Below are 20,441 nucleotides of genomic sequence, written 5' to 3' on the forward strand. Positions count from 1 at the left end.
GAGCAGCGGCAAATGGCAGGACCGGCTCTAGGCCAGGGCCCTGACCCCAGGGGGCCTTAACTCCCTAAGCTGGCCCTCTGTGGCCTGTGGCTGCCTCCGCCCCAGGGCCCCGTGTGTACATCCCCCACACTAACTGTGTGCTTTCTTCTCTCTGCCACCCGTCCCTCTGGTAGGCACCTACCTGGGTAAGTAGCACACAGCCCTGAGCGCTGTGTATAGCTGTGCACACCCGTGGACAGCTCGTGAGCGCTGCAGGCTGGCTGCCGGGGCCCCTGCCCCTGCCTGCTGGCGTTGCGGCTACCCCAAGTTAGGAGGTGCTGCAAATGGGGGCTGGACAGCTATTCCAGGCTCATCTAGAGTCAGACCTTGGTCAGGAAGCACTTCTGGGAGGAGTTAGATGTGTGTGGCAGAATGCAGGCGGTGGAGACTAGCTCACGTGACCGTATAGTGCACACTGACACGCTCACAGCCACACGCGCTCACCCAACACGCGCTCACGGGCCCGTGTACGCACACCAACACGCGCTCACGGGCCCGTGTACGCACACCAACATGTGCTCACGGGCCTGTGTACTTGCACCGACACCTGCTCATGGGCCCATGTACGCACACCAACACACTCATGGGCCCGTGTACGCACACTAACACGAGCTCATGGGCCTGTGTACTCACCAACATGAGCTCACTGGCCCATGTACTCACACCAACACATGCTCACGGGCCCGTGTACTCAGACCAGCACGTGCTCACGGGCCCATGTACTCACCGACACACTCACGGGCCCGTGTACTCAGACCAGCAGGTGCTCACAGGCCTGTGCACTCACCGACACACTCACGGGCCCGTGTACTCAGACCAGCAGGTGCTCACAGGCCTGTGCACTCATCGACACACTCACGGGCCTGTGCACTCACACCAACACATGCTCACGGGCCCGTGTACTCAGACCAGCACGTGCTCACGCGCCCGTGTACTCACACTGATGCTCTGGTGGCCACGCACGTAGACTCACTGCAAGAGCGCTTGGGAGCTGCGGACCGTCCTGGCTCCCGTTGAAGGTGGGCCTGTGACCTGGGGCAGCGCCTTTTCTGAGCCGCTGGTAGCGGCTTTCACCGCCAGACCCCAACCACAGAGAGGGCCTGCTAGCTGGAGCGCGGACTGCTGGCCTCTCCTGGGCGCCTCCATCAGCTTCCTGCAGGGCCTCTGGCCCCAGGTCCACGCTGGGCACTGGGAGCCCCTTGGGAGGACGCCTGGATACGTCTGAGCCCAGGGAGTGGCTGCCCTGCAGAGGGCCCCCCTGTTGCTGTTGCCAGGTGTCACTTGGCTGCTCTATAAACCGGGCCACAGTGGTCCTGCCTCCTCAAGGGAGTGAGCTCAGACCGAGGCTCCTACACTCTTCCCCTCCCCAGACCGGGGCCCCTGAGAGCCACCTGGGCGAGGCCAGGGCTCGGGAGCTGAGGCCCACCTGGGTGTGGGCTGCAGCTCTGGGGAGATGTAGCCCCGGGCTTCCTGCGTCTCCGCTGTGGGCCCTTGGCACGCTTGTGGGTGCGGCATGTGCCCGTGGGGACCTCATGGCCTGTCCTTCCTCCTGTCAGGTTTGGCCAACCACGGACAGACCAGGCACATGGTGAGCGCAGGGGCCCTGTTCTCCACATGCTCACACACACATGCTCCTGTGGGCCTTAGCAGGGAGGCCGCAGCCCTGCCAGGCGCTGTGGGGGCATCTGGGAGGCCCCTGGGGACCTGAGGAGGGGTAGGTGTTGGGGTCTTCATGGGGTCTTCGTGGCCCTCGGGGCACCCCTGCCTCCACTGCCCCTGGGACAGCCACCGTGGGGCTCCTGGGCACTGCGTGGAGGCCCGGAGCTCCCCTCTCAGGCCTGCCCCACCGCAGGGACCAAGCCGGAACCTCCTGCTCAACGGGAAGGCGTACCCCACCAAGGTGCGCCTCATCCGGGGGGGCTCGCTGCCCCCCGTCAAGCGGCGGCGGATGAACTGGATCGACGCCCCCGACGATGTGTTCTACATGGCCACCGAGGAGACCAGGTGGGGCGGCCGGCGGGCGGGGCTCGCGGGCCAGGGGCTCCGTGCTGCGCTGCGCGGCCGCCTCGCTGCGCGGCCGCCTCACTGCCCGGCTCCACCGCAGGAAGATCCGCAAGCTGCTCTCGTCCTCCGAGACCAAGCGCGCGGCCCGCAGGCCCTACAAGCCCATCGCCCTGCGCCCGAGCCAGGCCCTGCCGCTGCGGCCGCCCGCGCCCGGCGCGTGGCTCGCCATCGCCGACGCGCTGCTGCAGCTCACGTGCGTCAGCTGCGTGCGCGCCGTAATGAACTCCCAGGAGGGTATCCGGTACATTCTCAGCAACCAGGCCATACGTGCCGCCAGCTCTCCCTGGGTGAGGCGCCGGGCACACGCGCGCAGGGTGGGAGGGGCGGGCGCCCACTCTGAAGCCGGGACACTGCAGCTGATCCTCCGCCAGCTGCACCTGTCACCCGCTCTGCTCTGTGACTTCCCCTGCGTTTTCCGCCCAGCCCGGTGCTAGTCCAGGCTCTGCCCCAGCCTGAGTTTCTCTGGCTTGAGGGCCGGTCCACACCGTGGCAGTCGGAGTCGACTGGATCAGAAACATGTCCCTCTGAGGGGCCCCCTCCACTCCGCCTGGTTCCAGCTCCTCGGCTCTGGGCCACCGCTGGCATCAACTCTCCACCCCACCCCCGCCTCGGCACTGGCCTCCGGGGGCGCCTCCTCCCCGCTCAGGCTGTGGTGCCCATGTGTGCCTGCCGAGTCCTGCTCACCCTCTGAGCTCTGGCCCACTCACCTATTTTAGGGAGTCTCCCCAGGCTGTGGCTAGACGTAGTCCCCAACCTGGGGGAGACCCCAGGTGGCCCTTGGTGGACAGTGGTCACTGCATGCTCTGCCTGCCAGGCTGTGCTGCCCCCACTGATGCATGGGGCTCCAGGGCAGGCAGGGCCCAGTGGGGCGAGTGAACCAGAAACCACCCGGCCTCAGGCCCAGCCATTGCCGTCTGCCAGAGTCCTTAGTGCCTTAGTCTTAGCAGGGTCAGCCAGGAGACACCCCCAGAGCTTCCCCAGCTCCAGGAGTGTGGTGGAAGGCAGGGGCCACGGGGACAAGGCGGCTTCGTGGGCTGTGAGTCGCAAACACGGTTGCTCTAAGTTTGGAGAAAACATGGGCTCAGTGCTGGGAGCAGTGCCAGTGTGGGCCTTGGGCCCAGAGCCTGCAACTTAGACCTGAGGGCTGTCGGAGTAGAACCCCAGTGACTGGGGCCATGCCTGCCTCCACACCCCTTCCGGGGGTCCTGGGGCAGCCAGCATGTCCAGAGACCAGTGCCTGATGTGGGCGGTGGGCCCTGGTCTCTGTCAGCCCTGCAGGTTGGCAGCTGCAGGGTGGGAGCCTGGGCCCGGCGGCGGATGCAGGCATGGGGAGGGCAGGACCCAGAGGAGGGGGCCCGAGCCCCTCTGAGAGGCCCCTACCTCTGGCAGCTCTGGACACGTCCAACGTGATGGTCAAGAAGCAGGTGTTTGAGCTGCTGGCCGCCCTGTGCATCTACTCGCCCGAGGGCCACGCCCTGACCCTGGACGCCTTGGACCATTACAAGGTGAGCCACATGTGGTGGAGGCCGGGCCGGAGCCTGGGGGCACGCTGACCCCTGCCCGCCCCCCCCACCCCGCAGACAGTGTGTGGCCAGCAGTACCGCTTCAGCGTCATCATGAGCGAGCTCTCGGACAGCGACAACGTGCCCTACGTGGCCACCCTGCTCAGCGTGGTCAACGCCATCATCCTCGGCCCCGAGGACGTCCGCGCCCGCGCCCAGCTGCGCAGCGAGTTCATCGGTAACCTTGACCTCTGCGCCGGGCCCTGGCCACCCGGCCCGCGCTGCCCGCTTCGGGGACGATGCCCCTCGCCCCTCTCCAGGGCCCTGGGGCGGGCTCTGCTTGGGCCTGGGAAGCCTCCTGCCCTCCCGCTCCCTTCAGTGGACGCAGGGCCTCAGACCCCTGGACGGTAGCGCTGGAGGGATGCTGGTGCAAGGCTGCCGCGTGGAGGGAGGCAGGCCGGCTCGCTGACGTCCAGGCCTGGCCCTGCTGGCGTGACTGTTCCCCGGGCACCACGTGTGTCCAATGAGGTCTTTCCAGAGCCCCATGCCTCCAGCGACCTGAGGGAGCAGGTTCCCCTCCTGCCCCACAAGCTGGGCACTGTGGGTGGTGGGAGTGAGTCCAGGGAAAGGGCGGAGGGGAAGGCGTCCCATGTGCCGGTAACTGCTTGCCCCTTCCCAGGGCTGCAGCTGCTGGACGTCCTGACACGGCTGCGGTGAGTCCCCACGCACCTCCCCCCCACCCGGCTCCCAATTAGCACCTTCAGGAGGGCGGGGAGGGGGCCTCCCGGAGTAGCCCTGGCAGGCCCCCCCATCCTGGGGCCAGGCTCAGGGAGGACCCAGCCTGCCATCCATAGCTGGACAGGCCATTCTGTGGAATTTCCCCCAGGGGCCAGCAGCTGCCCCAGAACCAGGGTCCCCAGGTTTAATACAGGATGCGCAGTTAAACTGAAGTGTACGAAGACTGTTCCGTCAGTGTGTGGCCCAGATATCACACGGGACACACTTAGACTGTTTATCAGTCGATGTTTAAAGAAGCCGGTGTAGCTGAGAACCCCATCCTGGTCCTAACCAGGACCACGCTCCCCCCTGGGGAGAGGGCGGTGGGGCCACCCCATGAGGAGGCTCCCGGCTGATGTGACTGGGGCTGAACTGGCCTTAGCGGAGAGAGGCCTGCTGGATGTGAGGACTGGTCAGGGCTGGCTTTGGTGGACACAGCACCCCAGCTCAGGCCAGCGCTGAGGCTCGGTGGGCCCCCCAGAGGCCTTGGTGCTCCCCTGCCCTCCGCCTCACGCCCCAAGCAGCACAGCCATGCCGTCTCTCCCTGCAAGTGTGAGAACTCACGCTTTCTGTCCCAGGGGGCGTGGAGCTGACCCAGAAGCCCACCCCACAGATCACCGCGCCCCCCGCCCCTGCTGTGGGAACCTCAGGCCCTGCCCAGGGTGGTCTGCGTGTCTGTCCAGGGAGGGGCAGCTGGCATGGGGGGCAGCCAGCTGAACTCCCCGGCCCCCTCCCCTCCCCCACCCCAGAGACCTGGAGGATGGGGACCTGCTGATCCAGCTCGAGACCTTCAGGGAGGCCAAGGCAGAGGACGAGGAGGAGCTGCTGCGGGCCTTCGGCGGCATCGACGTCAACAGCCACCAGGAGGTCTTCTCCGCGCTCTTCCACAAGGTGCATGCGGCGGGCAGCCCCTCCCAGGACTCTGGGGGGGCCCAGGGCTCAGAAGGGGCCGAGGGCCTGCCCCGCTCACACCCCGCCCTGCTGGGCCTCAGGCAGCTCCAGAGCCACACCCTGAGCCCACAGGGGTGGGGGACTGGAGAGGCGGAGCCTGGGGCAGGGACCCAGCAGGACAGGGTGGCTGCGTGGTCCTGGGCCTAGCAGCCCAGCCACTGTGGGGTGGTCCCAGGGGACACTGGGACAGTGAGAGGCTGAGACAGAGCTGAGTTCCAGTCCAGCCCAGCCCCCATCTTCGCTGAACCCGGCAGCTCTCAGCCAGGGGCCGGGGTCCGCAGAGGCTGTCCAGAAACAGCTGGAGACACTGGGGCTGTCACCCTGGGCAGGGGCGCTTCCAGTGGGCGGGGACCAGGGGCGCTGCTGACACCCCACAGGGCATGGGCAGCCCCACCGCGCTGACCCGGCCCTGATGTCACCAGTGTGCCCATCGGGGAGCCCTAACTCAGACTCATTCCCGGGGCTGCCCTTGCAGCTCAGCTGGTAAAGACTCCGCTTGCAATGCAGAAGAGTTGGGTTCAGTTCCTGGGTGGGGAAGATCCCCTGGAGAAGGGCATGGCAACACACTCCAGTATTGCCTGGGAAATGCCCATGGACAGAGGAGCCTGGGAGGGCCTACAGTCCATGGGGTGGCAAAGAGTTGGACACGACCGAGCGACTACACCACCACCACCTGGGGTGTAGGGACCCTCGCGGGGAGGCCGGCGGGTGACGCCTGGGCGGTGACGCCCACCGACCCGCACCCCTCGCCCGCCCCCAGGTGAGCTGCTCCCCCGCGTCTGCCCACCTGCTCTCGGTGCTGCAGGGCCTCCTGCACCTGGAGCCCAACCTCCGCTCCAGCCAGCTGCTCTGGGAGGCCCTGGAGAGCCTGGTGAACCGGGCGGTGCTCCTGGCCACGGACGGTGAGCCTGCGGGGCTGGGGGAGGGGCACCAAGCCCGCAGCCCCAGCCTGCGTCCCCCTCCCGGACCCCAGGCGGGTGGGCAGACGGGGTTCTCGGCCTGCGGGTGGAGGAGGCCAGCCTTGGCCCCTGACCCCATCCTGAGCCCGGACGTCCCCACCCCAGGCCAAGAGTGCACCCTGGAGGAGATGGTTGAACGCCTCCTGTCCATCAAGGGGCGGCCCCGCCCCCGCTCCCTGGACAAGGCCCACAAGAGCACCCAGGCCGACCTTGGCCAGAGCCAAAGGGGCAGCTCCCCGCAAAACTCTGGCGCCCCAACAGCAGACCTGGGTGGCCAGCAGCCAGCCGCGGCCCTCGGCAGCCCTCTCGTCGCCAGCAACCAGGGCGAGCGCGGGCCTGCACCGCAGCCAACAGCCCCAGAGCTGCTGGAGCGACCCCCGCCCCACCGGCGCCCCCGCTCCCTGGCCCCACGACCGCGCCACCTCCAGCGCCCCCTCCCCCACCTCCCCCTCCTCCGCCGCCGCCGCCCCCGCCCCTGCCGAGCATGAGGGCTGCATTCTCCTCGCCCCCGCCGCCCCCGCCGCCCCCACTGCCTAACTCTGCTGGGACCATACCGCCCCCACCTCCCCTCCCGGGCCTGGGGGGCCCGCCCCGCCGCCGCCCCTGCCCTGCGTCCCCGGGCCCCCTGCCGTGGGCGACGCGGAGGAGATCATCGTGGCCCAGGTGGACAGCGGCCTGGGCTCGGCCTGGGTCCCCCGCCACCGGCGCGTGAACCCTCCCACCCTGCGCATGAAGAAGCTGAACTGGCAGAAGCTGCCATCCAGTGTGGCCCGCGGTGAGGCCCAGCCCGCACGGCTTCCCTCCCGGGGCAGGGGGCGAGGAGAGGTCAGGGGTCGCCCCTCCGGCCCCTGTGCTCCCACACGCCCCCTGGAGGCTGCGGGTCTCTGCTGCTGGGGCCCTGCACTGCGTGGGCCCAGGGGCTGGGCGTGCTGATGCCAAGAGAAGGTCAAGGCCAAGGGTGGCTAGAGGCCAGGTCGCCGGCCAGCCTGGACACAGGGCCCTGGGCACCCACACGCACGTACACAGCATGGCATCAGCTGGAGGGCTTCTGTGACTGGGCATTTATCAAGTGCCTGCTGTATGCTTGCCTTGGGCTGGGCCCCAGGCAGGGCACCCCTGCCAGCCCTCCAGGCCTGCACCACCTGCCCCTGGACTTGGGGGGGCAGGCATGAGCCTGACTGGAGGCCCCTCACCCACAGAGCACAGCTCCATGTGGGCAACGTTGAGCAGCCCCGACGCCGAGGTGGTGGAGCCCGACTTCTCCAGCATCGAGCGGCTCTTCTCCTTCCCCACGGCCAAACCCAAGGAGCAGGCGGTGGCCCCGGCCAGGAAGGAGCCCAAGGAGGTAGGGATGGGGCCGGGGCTCAGACAGGGCTCCGTAGCCGCCCTCCAGGTACTGACGGGCTGGGGCTGTTTTGCAGATCACTTTTCTGGACTCCAAGAAGAGCCTGAACCTCAACATCTTCCTAAAGCAGTTTAAATGGTGAGCATCCAGGATCTCGATGGGTCAGAAGCCCAGCCTCTGCCGTGGCCCATCTTGGGCTCAGCAGTGCCCTCTGCAGGCAGCCCTGGGAAGTGCACACCCCATCCCTGGGACTGCAGACAGTCAGATAATAGCGGCAAAGGATTCCTGCTGGGGGCCCTGGAGACCACCAGTCCAGCCTCCCTGGGGAATATGAGACCCAGAGAATGGCAGGGACCCCCTAAAGCCACAGATGAGTGGTGGCTGCGGCAGGCTGAGGACCTGGTCCTGCCTCCCTGCCCTGAGTGCTTCTTAGAGGCAGGTGCCCTGCGCAGGAGCTCACTGGGCACTGCTCAGCCTTCACCCTTTGTCCTGAGCAGCCCCCTGGAAGGAGGAGGCAGGGGGCGCTCTGGCAGCTGGGGAGTGCGTCATTCAGCCGCGACCTGGGCAGGTGGCCTGCCTTTGTGCCCTGAGACTCCCTAGGTGGAAGGAGAAAGCTTGCTGTGACCGGCCTGGGGCTGTGGGCCCAGGGCCATCCCAGGCAGGCAGGGTCCCAGGAGGCCAAGGGCCGTGGCTCATGCTGTCCTCGGCCACCCCCACCCTCTCGCCCCTCCAGCTCCAACGAGGAGATCACTGCCATGATCCGGGCGGGGGACAGCACCAAGTTCGACGTGGAAGTCCTCAAGCAGCTCCTCAAGCTCCTTCCGGAGAAGCACGAGGTGAGTGAGCTGGGCAGCAGGTGAGTGAGCGGGGCAGCAGGTGAGCCTGGGCCCCTCCTGCAGAGCTGCGCCTGTGAGTGGGCTGCAGCGAGCACGTGTGGGCGCCTCCCGCAGATTGAGAACCTGCGCTCCTTCACGGAGGATCAGGCCAGGCTTGCCAGCGCCGACCAGTTCTACCTCCTCCTGCTGAGCATCCCCTGGTGAGCCGGCAGCCCCGGGGGTGGACGGGAGCTGGGCCTGGGCTGTGCAGACCCCTGCCTGGGGTTCCGTGAAGGCTGGGGGCTGACAACTCTGGTGCAGCCCCAGCCTTGGGGCCCTCCAAGGGGCCCTGTGGGGTCCAGCCCTTCCTCCAGGCCAGGGACATCATGGGGGTGGGTGGTGGGCAGGGCTCCGTGGCCTCCTGCAGGCCAGCCCAGGCCCTCCTGTGTGACCCCTCCGCTCTAGGAGGGGACTGTCCCGCAGAGGGCGACTGCCCTTGTCCTTGGCACCTGCGGGCTTGTCCAAAGTGCTTTTGCTGAGCCCTCTCAGTCCTGCCGGATCCCATCTGGGGCCTGGCTTGGGAATGTGCTTGTTGAACCAGGCCAGGCCATGAGACCCCTGGCAGCTCCGAGCTGAGGACCCTGCGGGCCCCAGGCAGGTGGATGGGGGCCACTGGAGCCTGAGCTCCTGCTCTGCTGCCCCAGCTACCAGCTTCGGATCGAGTGCATGCTGCTGTGTGAGGGCACGGCTGTCGTGTTGGACATGGTGCGGCCTAAGGCCCAGCTGCTGCTCGCCGCCTGTGAGAGTGAGTGCAGCTGTGGGGCTGGGCGGGCTGGCCCTGGACGGCGCCTGTGGGTGCTTAGCTTCCCCTCCCCACAGACCACCGCCCGGTCCTGAGGGCTGTGCCACGCATGCACAGTCACGTGTGCACATGCCATATGGGCATGCACACACACACACATGCCCACACACATGCTCTCACACATATGTGCATGCACGTGCGCTCAGAAACACCCACACACTCTCACATGTGTGTGCACACACACACTCTTGCACACTTGCACACATGCAGACTCGTGCATGCACACGGGTGCACACACATACACATACATGCAGATATGTGTGTATAAGTGTGCTATCATACGCATACACCGGTGCCCACATGGATGTACACGTGTGCACATGCTCTCTCGGGCACATGCAGACACCTGTGCGTGCACATGCTCTTGGTACACGCGTACATGCTCTCGCACTCATGTACACATGCATGTGCATACATATACATGCACGTGCTCTCTCACATGCCCAGGTGCGCACATGCATGCACACGCTCTCACACACGTGCACACACATGCCACCTACCCTCAGCGAGGAGCCAGGGAGTCACCACAGCTGCGTGGCAGGGACGTGGATGGGCTTGGCCGCCGAGGCACAGCCCGGTTCTGCTGGGCATGCACCCAGGGATATCCCTGTCACCTCGCCCACAGAGCCGAGAGCCAAGGTGGGCGCAGGTCCCAGAAGGTCCCCTCAGCATTCTCGCCCACAGGACGGGCACTGGGGTTCAGGGAGCGCTGCTGGCGGCACGCCCCAAGCTTCCTGGGGTCAGGGCTCCACCGTCCTGCCCCTCCCTCGTGCCCCGCGCCCCTGTCCCACCCTGGGCGGAGCCTGGGGGCCAGGCCGGGGAGGGGCATGAAGGGACCTTATCCCGCAGGCCTGCTCACCAGTCGCCGGCTGCCGGTCTTCTGCCAGCTGATCCTGAAAATCGGGAACTTTCTCAACTACGTGAGTGGACAGCAACCAGCCCGCCACTGCTCCCAGACCCCCGACCCCACCCCTCCACCAGGCCAAGGGACTCCCTCCCCGCCCCCCCTCGCAGGGCAGCCACACTGGGGACGCCGATGGATTCAAGATAAGCACACTGCTGAAGCTCACAGAGACCAAGTCCCAGCAGAGCCGGGTCACACTGCTGCACCACGTGCTGGAGGTACCGGCGGGGGGCCTCCTGAGTGCAGCACACGGGTCCAGAGGCCCCGGGGGCCCCGCCCAGCCCCCCAGGTCTCCCCTTTGCAGCACTGCCTCACCCTGCAGCCCCCACCCACTCTGACCAGCCCCTGTCCCGCCCCAACCCCGGGACAGCAAAACCGTGAGAACTGCAGTCAGGCGGGACGTGGACCAGAGCTACCGAGGGTGGGGCTTGCATGGCGGCCTTGGGTGTGTGGCCTCAGTGGGCCTCACTGGACACGTCATGCTGCAGGAAGTGGAGGAGAGCCACCCTGACCTCCTGCAGCTGCCCCAGGACCTGGAGCTGCCCGCCCGAGCCGCAGGGTAGGTGCCTCCCTCCCCCACCCACACCCCAGCCAGTGCAGGTGGGCTCAGCTGGGCTGCTCCCATGCTGGGGCACCGCCCTGGACCCTGGATCTGCTGCCTGACAGTCATCCCACTTTGGCACAGGACCTCGTGTCCACTGTGGCCTGTCCCTGCGCAACCTAGAGGGAAGGAGAGTGACCCAGCCACGGTCACAGCAGGGGCTGGTCTAGCACAACCCCCTAACAAGGCTGACTTTCATGCCATGTCCATGCTGCCCCCATTGTACAGTCAGGGAAGCTGAGGACCCGGGAAGTAGGGTCAGGGCTGTGGGGTCACATAGCCCAGGGGCGGCTCTGGGAGGGCAGGGTCCACACTCAGCACTGGCTAGCCCGGCTCCATGCCACCATGGAAGGTTCTCTGGTCCTGGGGAGGCTGAGCCTTGCAGAGAGTCAGGCAAGGAGGGCAGGCTGAGCCGACAGGGTCACTGTCCTGACACCACCAGCCCATCACCTTCTCAGGTGGGCGTCTGAGCCCACACTGCTCAGCCCATCCTAGACCTCTGACATGCCTCTGGCAGCCAGTGTGCTGTCGGGGGCCACTGTCCCTGAGGGTGTGCCGTCCGGGGGCCCCGCTGTCCTAGCAAGGCTGGACGGCAGCTTTCGACTGGCGCCTTCAGGATCAACCTTGATGCTGTCCACTCGGAGTCCACCACTAACCTGAAGAAGCTCCTGGAGATGGAGCGGAAGCTGTCCTCCTCCGTCCCGGAGGTGCAGGAGCAGTACGCCCACCGCCTCCAGGCGAGCGATGGGCGAGCACAGCCCTTTCCAGGGTTGGGGTGTCTGCCGGGCCTGGGGTCTATCGTAAAGTGGGAGCGCTAGCCGAGCGGGTGAGCCCGGGGAGGAGAGAGCAAGAGGGAGGGCCCCTGCAGGAGAACAGCCCCTGTTCCTGGCCCCCCAGGCGGTTTCCACAGCTGAGGGGTCTCGCCTGATGTTGGGCTGAAGGGCTCAGAGCCCTGGCGACCACTGCCTGCAGAGCCTGTGCTGGAGGCCGTCCTGCTGTGGCCAAACCCAGCGCTCCAGAGGCTCCCGAGCAGGCATCACCTGAGACAGTGGGTGGGGCCGTCGCCCGGCCCCACTCCCGGGCCTTCGCAGGCCCCCTGACCCCGCCCCCGCCCCCTCCCACCACAGGCCCCTGGCCCCGCCCCACCCCTGCCCTGGCCCCGCCCTTGACCCTTCGCAGGCCCTGACCCCTCCCACCGCAGGCCCCTGACCCCGCCCCCTGGTCCCCCAGGCCCTGACCCCCACCCCCGCCTTCCCCCTACATAGGCCAGCATCACAGACTCACAGGCTCTGGAGGAGGTGTTCCAGGCTATCGAGCAGAAGCAGCTGGAGCTGGCTAGTTACCTGTGTGAGGATGCCCAGCAGCTGTCCCTGGAGGGCACGCTCAGCACCATGAAAACCTTCCGGGATCTCTTCCTCCGCGCCCTGAAGGTGGGTGGGAGGATGTGTGGTGGGTTTGCAGTCGCCGCTGTCTCCAAGCAGGGCAGGCAGAATTGGGGTGCCGGAGGCCTGGGGTCACGGACTGCGTCCGTCCCACAGGAGAACAAGGATCGGAAGGAGCAGGCGGCCAAGGCTGAGAGGAGGAAGCAGCAGCTGGCGGAGGAGGAGGCCCGCAGGCCGCGGGGCGCGGGCGGCAAGGCAGGTGAGGCGAGCGGGCAGCGGGCGGCTGGGGACCGCCGAGTCTGGGCTGTGGCCTTTCCGCCCTCCTCGAAAGTCGAGAAGCCACCGCCCCTCCCTCTCGGGGGCTCTGGGGACCCTGGGCAGTGTCCCTGAGGGTCTCTGGGCTCCTCAGCCAGGAGAGGAGGCGGGAAGCAGGAAGAGGTGTGTGTCATCGACGCCCTGCTGGCTGACATCAGGAAGGGCTTCCAGCTGCGCAAGACGGCCCGCGGCCGAGGGGACGCAGAGGCGGCCAGCAGGGCACCCACCACCGACCCCCCGAGGAACAAGGCACCTGGTGAGACCCTCCACCACCTCCCGTCACGCTTCCCTTCCCACCATCCTTGCAGCCCAGTGCCTTCCTTCCTCTAGGAAGCCCTCCTTGATTGCACAGGTGAGGCTGCTCCTCTTCCCTGTTGCCCTGAGATAAGGGACACCTCACTCCCATGATCCTTGCACACATCTCTGCTGCAGCAGAGGGTTCCCTGGTTGCTGTGATACCATTTGTTTGGCCCCCAGGCGGGCGGGAGAGCTGGGCCAATGGGCTCGTTGACATATGCCCTGGGGCTCAGAGGGTCTCTGAGGTGGCTGGCGGAGGCGGGATGAGGCCCTGGGGTGGGACCCTCCACTCCTGGCCAGGCTGCCTTGGGGGCTCTGGGGGCAGGAGTGATATATGTCATCGCCGTGGGCCCAGTGTGCCCTGATACCCCACGCTGGGTACAGACCGTGGAAACCAGGGCCCAGGCCTGCCCCGTGAGAACCCACTCGACCACCAGGGAAGGCTTCTCAGGGAGGGGGCTTCACAGGACAGGCGGTATTGACTTGGGACATCCTGAGCAGGGCCCTGGGGGTTGGGATCACTCAGGGGGTGGGGCCCGTGCCCTCCACTGACCAGTGCTTCATCCACAGCCACCACCAGGGATGCCGTGGGAGGTGCCAGCCCCCCCAGCTCTGAGCCTGGTCTGGACGCTGCAGCCGCCAGGGAGCCCCAGAGCTGGGACCTCGCGGATGCCACTCCCACCAGCCTCCAGCCCACTGGAGACTCATCAGAGATGGGTGGCCCTGGGTCCCTGGAGAGGCGCTCTTCCTGGTACACAGATGCCAGTGATTTCCTGCCCATGGAGAACCCCCAGGGCCCCCAGCCCCCTGCAGGGGCTTGGCCAGTGGTACTGGGAGACGCTCAAGTCCTGAAGCCACTCGACTTCAGTGACCAGCCCCCCAAAGCCATGGATCTGAGGCCAGACGCTGAGGAGCCCCCGGCCGCATTGGGTGCCCACCAGGCCGAGGCCAGCAGCACAGATGAGGGCCCGGAGGATGCAGCTGCCCACTGCCGCCACACCGGCCTCCCCGCTGCAGGCCCTGATGAGGACGGGGACGGGGAGCTCACGGCCCCAGACTCCTCTCTGGACACCTCCCTGGACAGGTCCTTCTCTGAGGATGCGGTGACTGACTCCTCGGGGTCCAGCACCCTCCCCAGGGCTCAGGGCCGGACGTCAAAGGGCACAGGGAAACGGAGGAAGAAACGCCCCTCCAGGAACCAGGAAGGTAACTCAGGCTCCCTGTCCCTCCCTGTCCTGCGGAGCAGGGGTACTGGGTGGGCGAGTAAGCAGGGCTGGGGGTATCGACACGTGGTCCAAGCTCATCCATCCCACGCCGGAGCCTGGACCTCCCCTGAGGCCGGCCGCTGCCCCTGAGAGTGGGCAATTCCCCGCCCGCCCCTCCGGTCTTCCCGCAGAGGAGACAGCAGTGTCCCTGCACTGGGAGGGCCCCGCCTGGCAGCTGCACCCCTAACCCACTACCTCTGCCTGGTGATGCCAACCCCAGCCGGGTGTGGCGGGGGGCCTGGGGCATGGCTGCGCTTCAGCTCAGCGTCCATGCGGCCCCAGCCCCGACTCCGAGTCCAGGGTCGCTTGTGAGGGACGAGCTGTTGAGCGCATTTCTTTTATTTGGAAGCAGAGGTTGCCCCCGACCCTGACGATAATAAAACAAAAAGGCTCTGTGTGATCCAGTGAGGTAGGTACCCGCCTGGCCCTCAGCACTAACTGTAGGCAGGGCCAGGCCCGCGCCGGCCCTCCTGAACACTAACCGCTTCCCCCAGCCCTCCCCGGGACCCTCCTGGCGCCCGGCTTCCCCTCCCGCCCTCTCGGAGCCTCGCTTAGCTGCCTTCTCGTCTCTTCCTGGGGCAGATGGGGCCTCCGCTGCCTGCAGACAGGTGAATGGGGCTCCAGGGCGCTGAGGGTGGGAGAGAGGCCCTCCTGCCTGAGCAGCTGGCTCACTCCCGCCCCCAGGGCCTCCCCTTTCCCCGAGTCTGTCCTCAGGGCACCCTCCTCTGGCCCTGGTGCGAGCCACACTCATACCCAGGGAGCCAGCGAAGGGCAGGCAGGCTGCCCGCCCCTGCAGGGGTGCTCAGGCCTCCCTTCTAGTGGGGAGGAGACCTAGGGAGGGGCCTGTAGGTGCCTCCCCGGTGACGGGCTCCGGGCCTCCCAGAACCCCTGAAAGTGGGCGGGCCAGCTGGGGTCTTTGACAAAGCTCACAGGTGTGACCAGAGCAACAGGTCTGGGCCCTCGCCGCGCCCCGGCCTGGGCTGTGGACCATGACCAGACACGGGGACTGGGAGCCCTGCGGGGTCCAGAGCTGCACGAGGGCGGCCCTGGTTCTCCACGCACCTCCTGCCCGCCGGACTCGAGGCGAGGTCTAGCAGGTGCGGGAGGCTGGGGCAGGGGTGTGGTCCAGGGCAGCTCTGGCCACCGGGCACAGCCTTTCCCTCTGCTCCAGGGGTCGCCCCTGGGGGCTTCCCAGCTGGGCTTTCTGCTCTGACACACTCGCCTTCACTTTACAGGAGCCCTGCACAGCCCTCAAGGCCAGGATCTGGCCTTGCAGCCCCAGCTGCTGGCCCTGGGTGTGGGGGACGCTGGGGGTTGCTTCTGTGGGTTTGGGGACAGCAGCCATATGTGACCGCTGTCTGGTGAAGATCACCGAGCCCAATGTGGGGTCTGAGCTCCCTCGAGCTCTGCGCCCCACCCCCCACCCCTGCGGACCTCTCATCCCTGGGTTAGGAGGGAGGAAGGGCCCCTCCTCTTTGTGTCCCCAGCTTTTTGTTTGGAAAAAAACTTCAAGTTGAAGGAAAATTTGCAAGGAAGTCCCAGTGGACACCATCTACTGTTCACCTTGAAATTTCAAAACCACGCAAAATATAGGAAAATTGCTAACATCTGCTTCCTTCTCCCACCCACACCCCCTCCCCATGCGCCTTCGCAGACCAGTTTGAGCCGTCGGGACACGCTGCCCCTGGGCTCGTCCCTGGCCCCCAGGTCAGAGCCACCCCCCCCCCATACCTGGACAGTGAGCCGGCCTCCCTGCAGCCTCAGGGCGGCCCCGCGTCTCCATCTGCCTGTTGTGACCCTTGCTTTGCTTTTCTGGACCGAGGTCCTGCCAGGACCGCACACCCAGTCCCCCCCGTGTTGCGTGACGCTGAAGACACAAGTCACTTTGCCACCCTGTCCGTCCCCCGCCGGGTCCAGACCGCACGGGGGCAGGGCCCACAGCCAGTGCCGGGAATCCTGCCCAGAGCACTTAAGGAGGGGCCCGTGGGCCTGTCTGCCCGGCGCTCGGCGGCACGGACGCCAGCTGAGAGGCCAGCTGCCGATTCCGGCGGACCCTCCGCGGCCCGAGCGGGGCCTTCGCCCTGGGGTGCGTGAGCAGCCGGCGGGCGAGGCCGGGGGTGGCTCGCGGTCTGCACCATGGCTCCTGTTCCGTCCTTCCTGTCACGAGCTTCCCTGCTGCCCTCGCCCTGGTGGGCAGTGTCGGGGGCGGGTGGCCTGTGCTCCCGTGGCCGCGGGACGAGAGGCGTCAGGCCGCCGCCTCGGGTCCCTTCTTAAGCAGAGCTGCACCCCTCCATCTGTCCACCCCCGCCGGCCGGGCCCTGCCTGCTGGCTCCTCATGGGGCAGGGCCCCAGCGGGAGTGGCCGACCGTCTGCCTCTGCCCCGGTTGTCCTCGTCTGTCTCTTCCGAGCACTGGTGCCCAGGCCCCGAGCTGCCTGGGTCCGTGGGGGCCAGGAGAGCAGGGCTTTTGGGGGAAACAGCCAGGCAAGAGCCCCTGGACTCGGGAGTGTGGAGGGCGCTGGGTGCGCACAGGAGCAGGAATTGGGGGCCTGGGGCGGTGCTGGTGCCTGAGGATGGAGCAGAAAGACCACGGGAGGCCCCCACCAAGGGGCTGGTGGGGAAGTGGCCGAGCAGGCCCCAGGGAGAGCCGGCGACAGTGGGCCGGAGAGTGTGGCCGGGGTGGGACTCGGGACAGGACACCGCGGAGAGCCCGCCCGCCCGTCTCAGGCGAGAAGCATGCCTGGCGACCACGGGCCGGACGGGTGGATGGGAGCCAGCCTGCTGGGGGTCAGCTGGCACCTGCCGCCTGGGGGCGCCTCGCTGCTCCAGAGAAAAGGCCTCTGGGGTGGGCACCGTGCCGCGGCCCCTGGCCAGGCTGCTCTGATCACGTCTTCTCCTCTCCCCACAGGCCTCAGGCCCAGGTCCAGAGCCAAGTGAGAGGAGCCATGGCAAGGCTGCTGGGCGAGCTGCTGGGCGGGGCCCCGGGCCAGGCTGGGCCAGCCCCCAGGAAGCCCAGACTCCGTGCCTTACCTTACCCGGCCTCACCGCGGCCTCTCGGAGCCTAGGGCCGTTGAGGCCAGGACCCCCTGGCGCCCCCTGGCCTGCCTGCACGCCCCTGCCCTCGTGGTTTGCTTCCTAAATGCCGCTGCCCAGCCCCGACCCACACGGCATGCACCACCCAGGGGGGGCGGGCCAAGTGGCTGCATCCGGGGCACCCCGAGCTTGTGACCTGGCTCCCAGATTACCCTGGGGATAGGCCCTCACAGACCTCCCCGCCGAAGCGACGGAGCCAGGGAGGACCGGAGCCCCCGCTCCACAGCTCTGCCCCAACTCACTCAGCTGGGCTGAAGCAGTCGTTTTTTAACTGAAATGGGATGATCTGTGGGTTTCTACTGTTTTGTGTGGCCGAGCTGGGGACAGGTAGGTGGGTGAGAGGACCCAGGGCCTTTGGGTAGAGGCAGGCTGTCTGGCCGTGCATGGGAGAGCCAGGGCCCCTCTACTCAGAAGAGGGGGAACCCCGTGGAATCGGCACCCATCCCCGCACCTCCAGCCCTGAGGTGGGGAGGGGGCTGCCCTTGGGGTCCTTTCGTCAACAAGACACCCGGCCTGCAACTGCTGCCCCCTCCTCCAGGCCCCGCTGGGCTGAGGGGAGGCCAGGATCCAGGCTGAGGGGCCAGAGGGGCTGCCATCTCTCCTCGCTGACCTGTGGGCCCCTTGCACTGCCCCCACCCTATGTGTGTGTGCTACCAAGACTGGAGAAACTTTGGCCAATAAAGAACAAGGCTAGCCCAGCAGGGACTATGATGTGTTTACAACTCATGGGTGAATGTGGTGTGATCACAGCAGCTGTGATGATGTGGGTGGATGGACAGATGATGGACAGATGGGTGGGTGGATGGATGATGGACAGATGGGTAGATGGATGGATGATAGATGGGTGGATGGATGGACGGACGGATGGATGGATAACGGGTGGGTGGATGGATGGATGATGGACAGATGGGTGGGTGGATGGACAGATGGGTGGGTGGATGGATGATGAACAGATGGATGGGTGGATGGATAGATGGGTGGGTGGATGGATGATAGATGGATGGACAGATGGGTGGATGGATGGACGGACGGATGGATGGATGACGGGTGGGTGGGTGGATGGATAGATGATGGACAGGTGGATGGATTGATGGATGATGGACAGATGGGTGGGTGGATGGACAGATGGGTGGATGGATGATGGACAGATGGGTGGGTGGATGATGGACAGATAGGTGGGCGGATGGACAGATGTGTGGACAGGTGGGTAGAGGAAGGGAGGAATAGACAGGTGGATGGATGGGTGGGTGGCTGCTTTGGCAGGAAGGTGGGTGTGTGGATGGGGGGATGGAGGGGCCTCGCTGCCCCCACAGAACACCTGGGAGAGCGGCAGGGCGGACGGTGAGCAGACGCCAGCGCCGTGGTGAGACGAGCATAGCCCCACAGGGCCGTAACTTGCATGCGTAAATGTTGCCTGTTGTAAGTGTGTGTAACGCAGCTGCCTGTTCAGCAGATTCACAAGGCTGTGCAGTCGTCACGATCTACTTCTGGAATATTTCCGTCCTCCCCCTGAAGCTCCTGCACCCCCCTCCCCACAGCTCCGGCAGCCACTGCACTGCCTTCTGTTGCTGTGGGTTGACCTTCCGTAGACATTTCACTTGAGCGGAATCGGATAGTACATGGCCTTCCGTGACGGGCTTACTTCACCTAGCGTGACTTGGAGGCTCAGCTGTGCGGAGTGCGTCAGGACCCCATTCTTTCATGTGGCTGAGTGACGTTCTGGTGTACAGACGCACCACCTTCTGTCCGTCCGTTCTGTCCATGGACACTCGGGCAGTCTCCGTGCGAGGCTCTGTGAGCCACGCCGCTGTGAATGTCTGTGCTCTGCAAGTCCGTCTTCATTGCTCAGGGACAGATTCCTAGGACAAGAATGGCTGGGCCATACGCCAAGCTCTACATTCAGCTTTTAAAGAAACTGCCATACTTTGTTCCAAAGCGTCTGCACCAGCGTTCACTCCTGGCGTGCCGGGTTCAGAGGTGTGGGTCCTGGGGCATCGTGTGCGGTGTGCAGTGAGGTCACACAGGGAGCCCCCCAGGCCCCAAGCCCTGTGCTGCCCCCGCTTTGGGGACAGGCCCGCCGCCTGCAGGGCTTCTGCTGGGGAGCGTTCTAATTCGGGCTGGGCCGTGTGACTGGCCAGGCCCCAGCGGCCAGGCCTGGACAGGGCTGTTTATAGAAAAGCCCAACTCCCCACCCTCACCACCAGGCATGCTGCTATTTATAGACCGGGGCCTGGGGGAGCGGGTGCCTCAGCCAGCACCTGTCTCTGGAGCCTGTCTGAACCCCATGGCACTCCCCTGGCCCCCCCAGGCCTCCATCTCACACCTGCTGGCCCAGAGCCCCGGGTCTTCCTCGGGCAGGGCTCGAGGCGGCACTCCCCGCGCGGGCCCTTCAGCACCAGTGAAGGACAGGGAAGAAGTCCTCTCCAGGCTCCCGGTGGGCATCCTGAGGCTCCACCCCCGCATTCGGAGACAAAGAGGAGACCCCTCCACCCCTCCTGCCCCGCCCACCCTCGGTCCCGCCCACCACAGTCCCCGCAGCCTCAGCAGGGACACGGCCCGCCTCCCACGCCCTCACTCCCCAAACCCTGCGCCCCCAGCCGCACCCTGCAGCTCACCCACCCTCAGCCTCCGCAGCCTTGCACCCAGCCCGCCTGCAGCTGCTCCAGCGGATTCCCGGAGCAGGTGGCCTGGGGCTGAGGGGATAGGAGCATTGTCCGTCCCGACACCATCACCGAGGGAGGCCTGGGACCCGACTTGTAACCCGCGGTGTCCCCGTGTGAGAGAAGAGGGACTCGGACACAGGGGCCAAGCGACCTGCCCAGGGTCAGAGCCTGGTTCTGCCCAGGAGCCCAGGGGATGAGGCTGGGGTAGGGGGAGGGGTGAGGAGGGACGGGGAGGATGGGGCACGGCACGGCCCCCCCTCGGCCCCCCCTTTCCCCGGGCTTGAATCCCTAACCCCCCACGAGGGTGTGACAAGAGCAGGCAGGGAGCGTCTGGTCTCCCCCTGCCTCGGGCCTGGGAGCCCAGGAGCTCCGCGGCTCTCTGAGCCCTGGGCAGAGGCCAGGGGACAGACTCCGGACTCGTCGGTACCAAGAGCGCCCCAGGAAACGAACTAGAGGTCTGGCTCCCGGCCCTGGGGCAGGGGCCGCATAGACCGCCCCCACCCTCTGGGGCCTACCCTGGCGTTTCTATGACTTGCAGGGCCAGTCACGTCCAAGCCCCAGTCCACCTGGGGTGTGTCGGGCTGCAGTGCACTCAGCCCGGACACGGGA

At 66.6% G+C, this 20,441-nt stretch overlaps 3 protein-coding genes across 5 annotated transcripts; all 3 read left to right on the forward strand.

Moving 5' to 3' along the window:
• LOC106503399 (metastasis-associated protein MTA1) lies at window positions 192-2,273 on the forward strand (the record flags this gene model as incomplete). The annotated part of the gene is made up of 3 exons (XM_018065937.1): window positions 192-1,627; window positions 1,892-2,043; window positions 2,144-2,273. Coding segments are annotated over exons 1-3 (357 nt in total), but the record flags the coding sequence as incomplete, so codon positions are not given.
• On the forward strand, window positions 2,276-6,741 carry LOC106503389 (inverted formin-2; the record flags this gene model as incomplete). Its single annotated transcript, XM_018065938.1, has 7 exons — window positions 2,276-2,390; window positions 3,493-3,608; window positions 3,684-3,843; window positions 4,285-4,318; window positions 5,132-5,273; window positions 6,094-6,235; window positions 6,398-6,741. Coding segments are annotated over exons 2-7 (918 nt in total), but the record flags the coding sequence as incomplete, so codon positions are not given.
• LOC102185402 (inverted formin-2) lies at window positions 6,777-17,867 on the forward strand. Of its 3 annotated transcripts, XR_001919817.1 has the most exons (17): window positions 6,777-7,067; window positions 7,492-7,637; window positions 7,714-7,775; window positions 8,371-8,473; window positions 8,588-8,673; window positions 9,157-9,257; window positions 10,164-10,234; window positions 10,329-10,436; window positions 10,707-10,777; window positions 11,436-11,556; window positions 12,085-12,249; window positions 12,358-12,460; window positions 12,611-12,772; window positions 13,384-14,019; window positions 14,431-14,487; window positions 15,733-16,164; window positions 16,985-17,867. XR_001919817.1 is itself a non-coding variant. In XM_018065861.1 (16 exons), the coding sequence occupies exons 1-15, from the start codon at window positions 7,022-7,024 to the stop codon at window positions 14,484-14,486; spliced, it is 2,037 nt and encodes a 678-aa protein (XP_017921350.1). In that variant the 5' UTR covers window positions 6,777-7,021; the 3' UTR covers window position 14,487; window positions 16,985-17,867. The 3 variants fall into 3 exon arrangements, 2 of the variants coding, with proteins under 2 accessions (XP_017921350.1, XP_017921351.1); XM_018065861.1 differs by lacking the exon at window positions 15,733-16,164; XM_018065862.1 differs by lacking the exons at window positions 14,431-14,487; window positions 15,733-16,164 and having other exon boundaries at window positions 6,782-7,067.

This window comes from Capra hircus, chromosome 21 (genome assembly GCF_001704415.2).
Source record: "Capra hircus breed San Clemente chromosome 21, ASM170441v1, whole genome shotgun sequence".
Classification (NCBI taxonomy): Eukaryota; Metazoa; Chordata; class Mammalia; order Artiodactyla; family Bovidae; genus Capra; species Capra hircus.

What these genes read in the sequence shown, in the direction of transcription:
- LOC102185402 (XM_018065861.1), top strand. Translation starts at nt 7,022, where the DNA reads ATGAAGAAGCTGAACTGGCAGAAGCTGCCATCCAGTGTGGCCCGCG. An exon ending in TGCTGCACCACGTGCTGGAG is followed by an intron (nt 10,437 to 10,706) that starts GTACCGGCGGGG and finishes GTCATGCTGCAG; the next exon opens with GAAGTGGAGGAGAGCCACCC. An exon ending in CTGCCCGCCCGAGCCGCAGG is followed by an intron (nt 10,778 to 11,435) that starts GTAGGTGCCTCC and finishes TGGCGCCTTCAG; the next exon opens with GATCAACCTTGATGCTGTCC.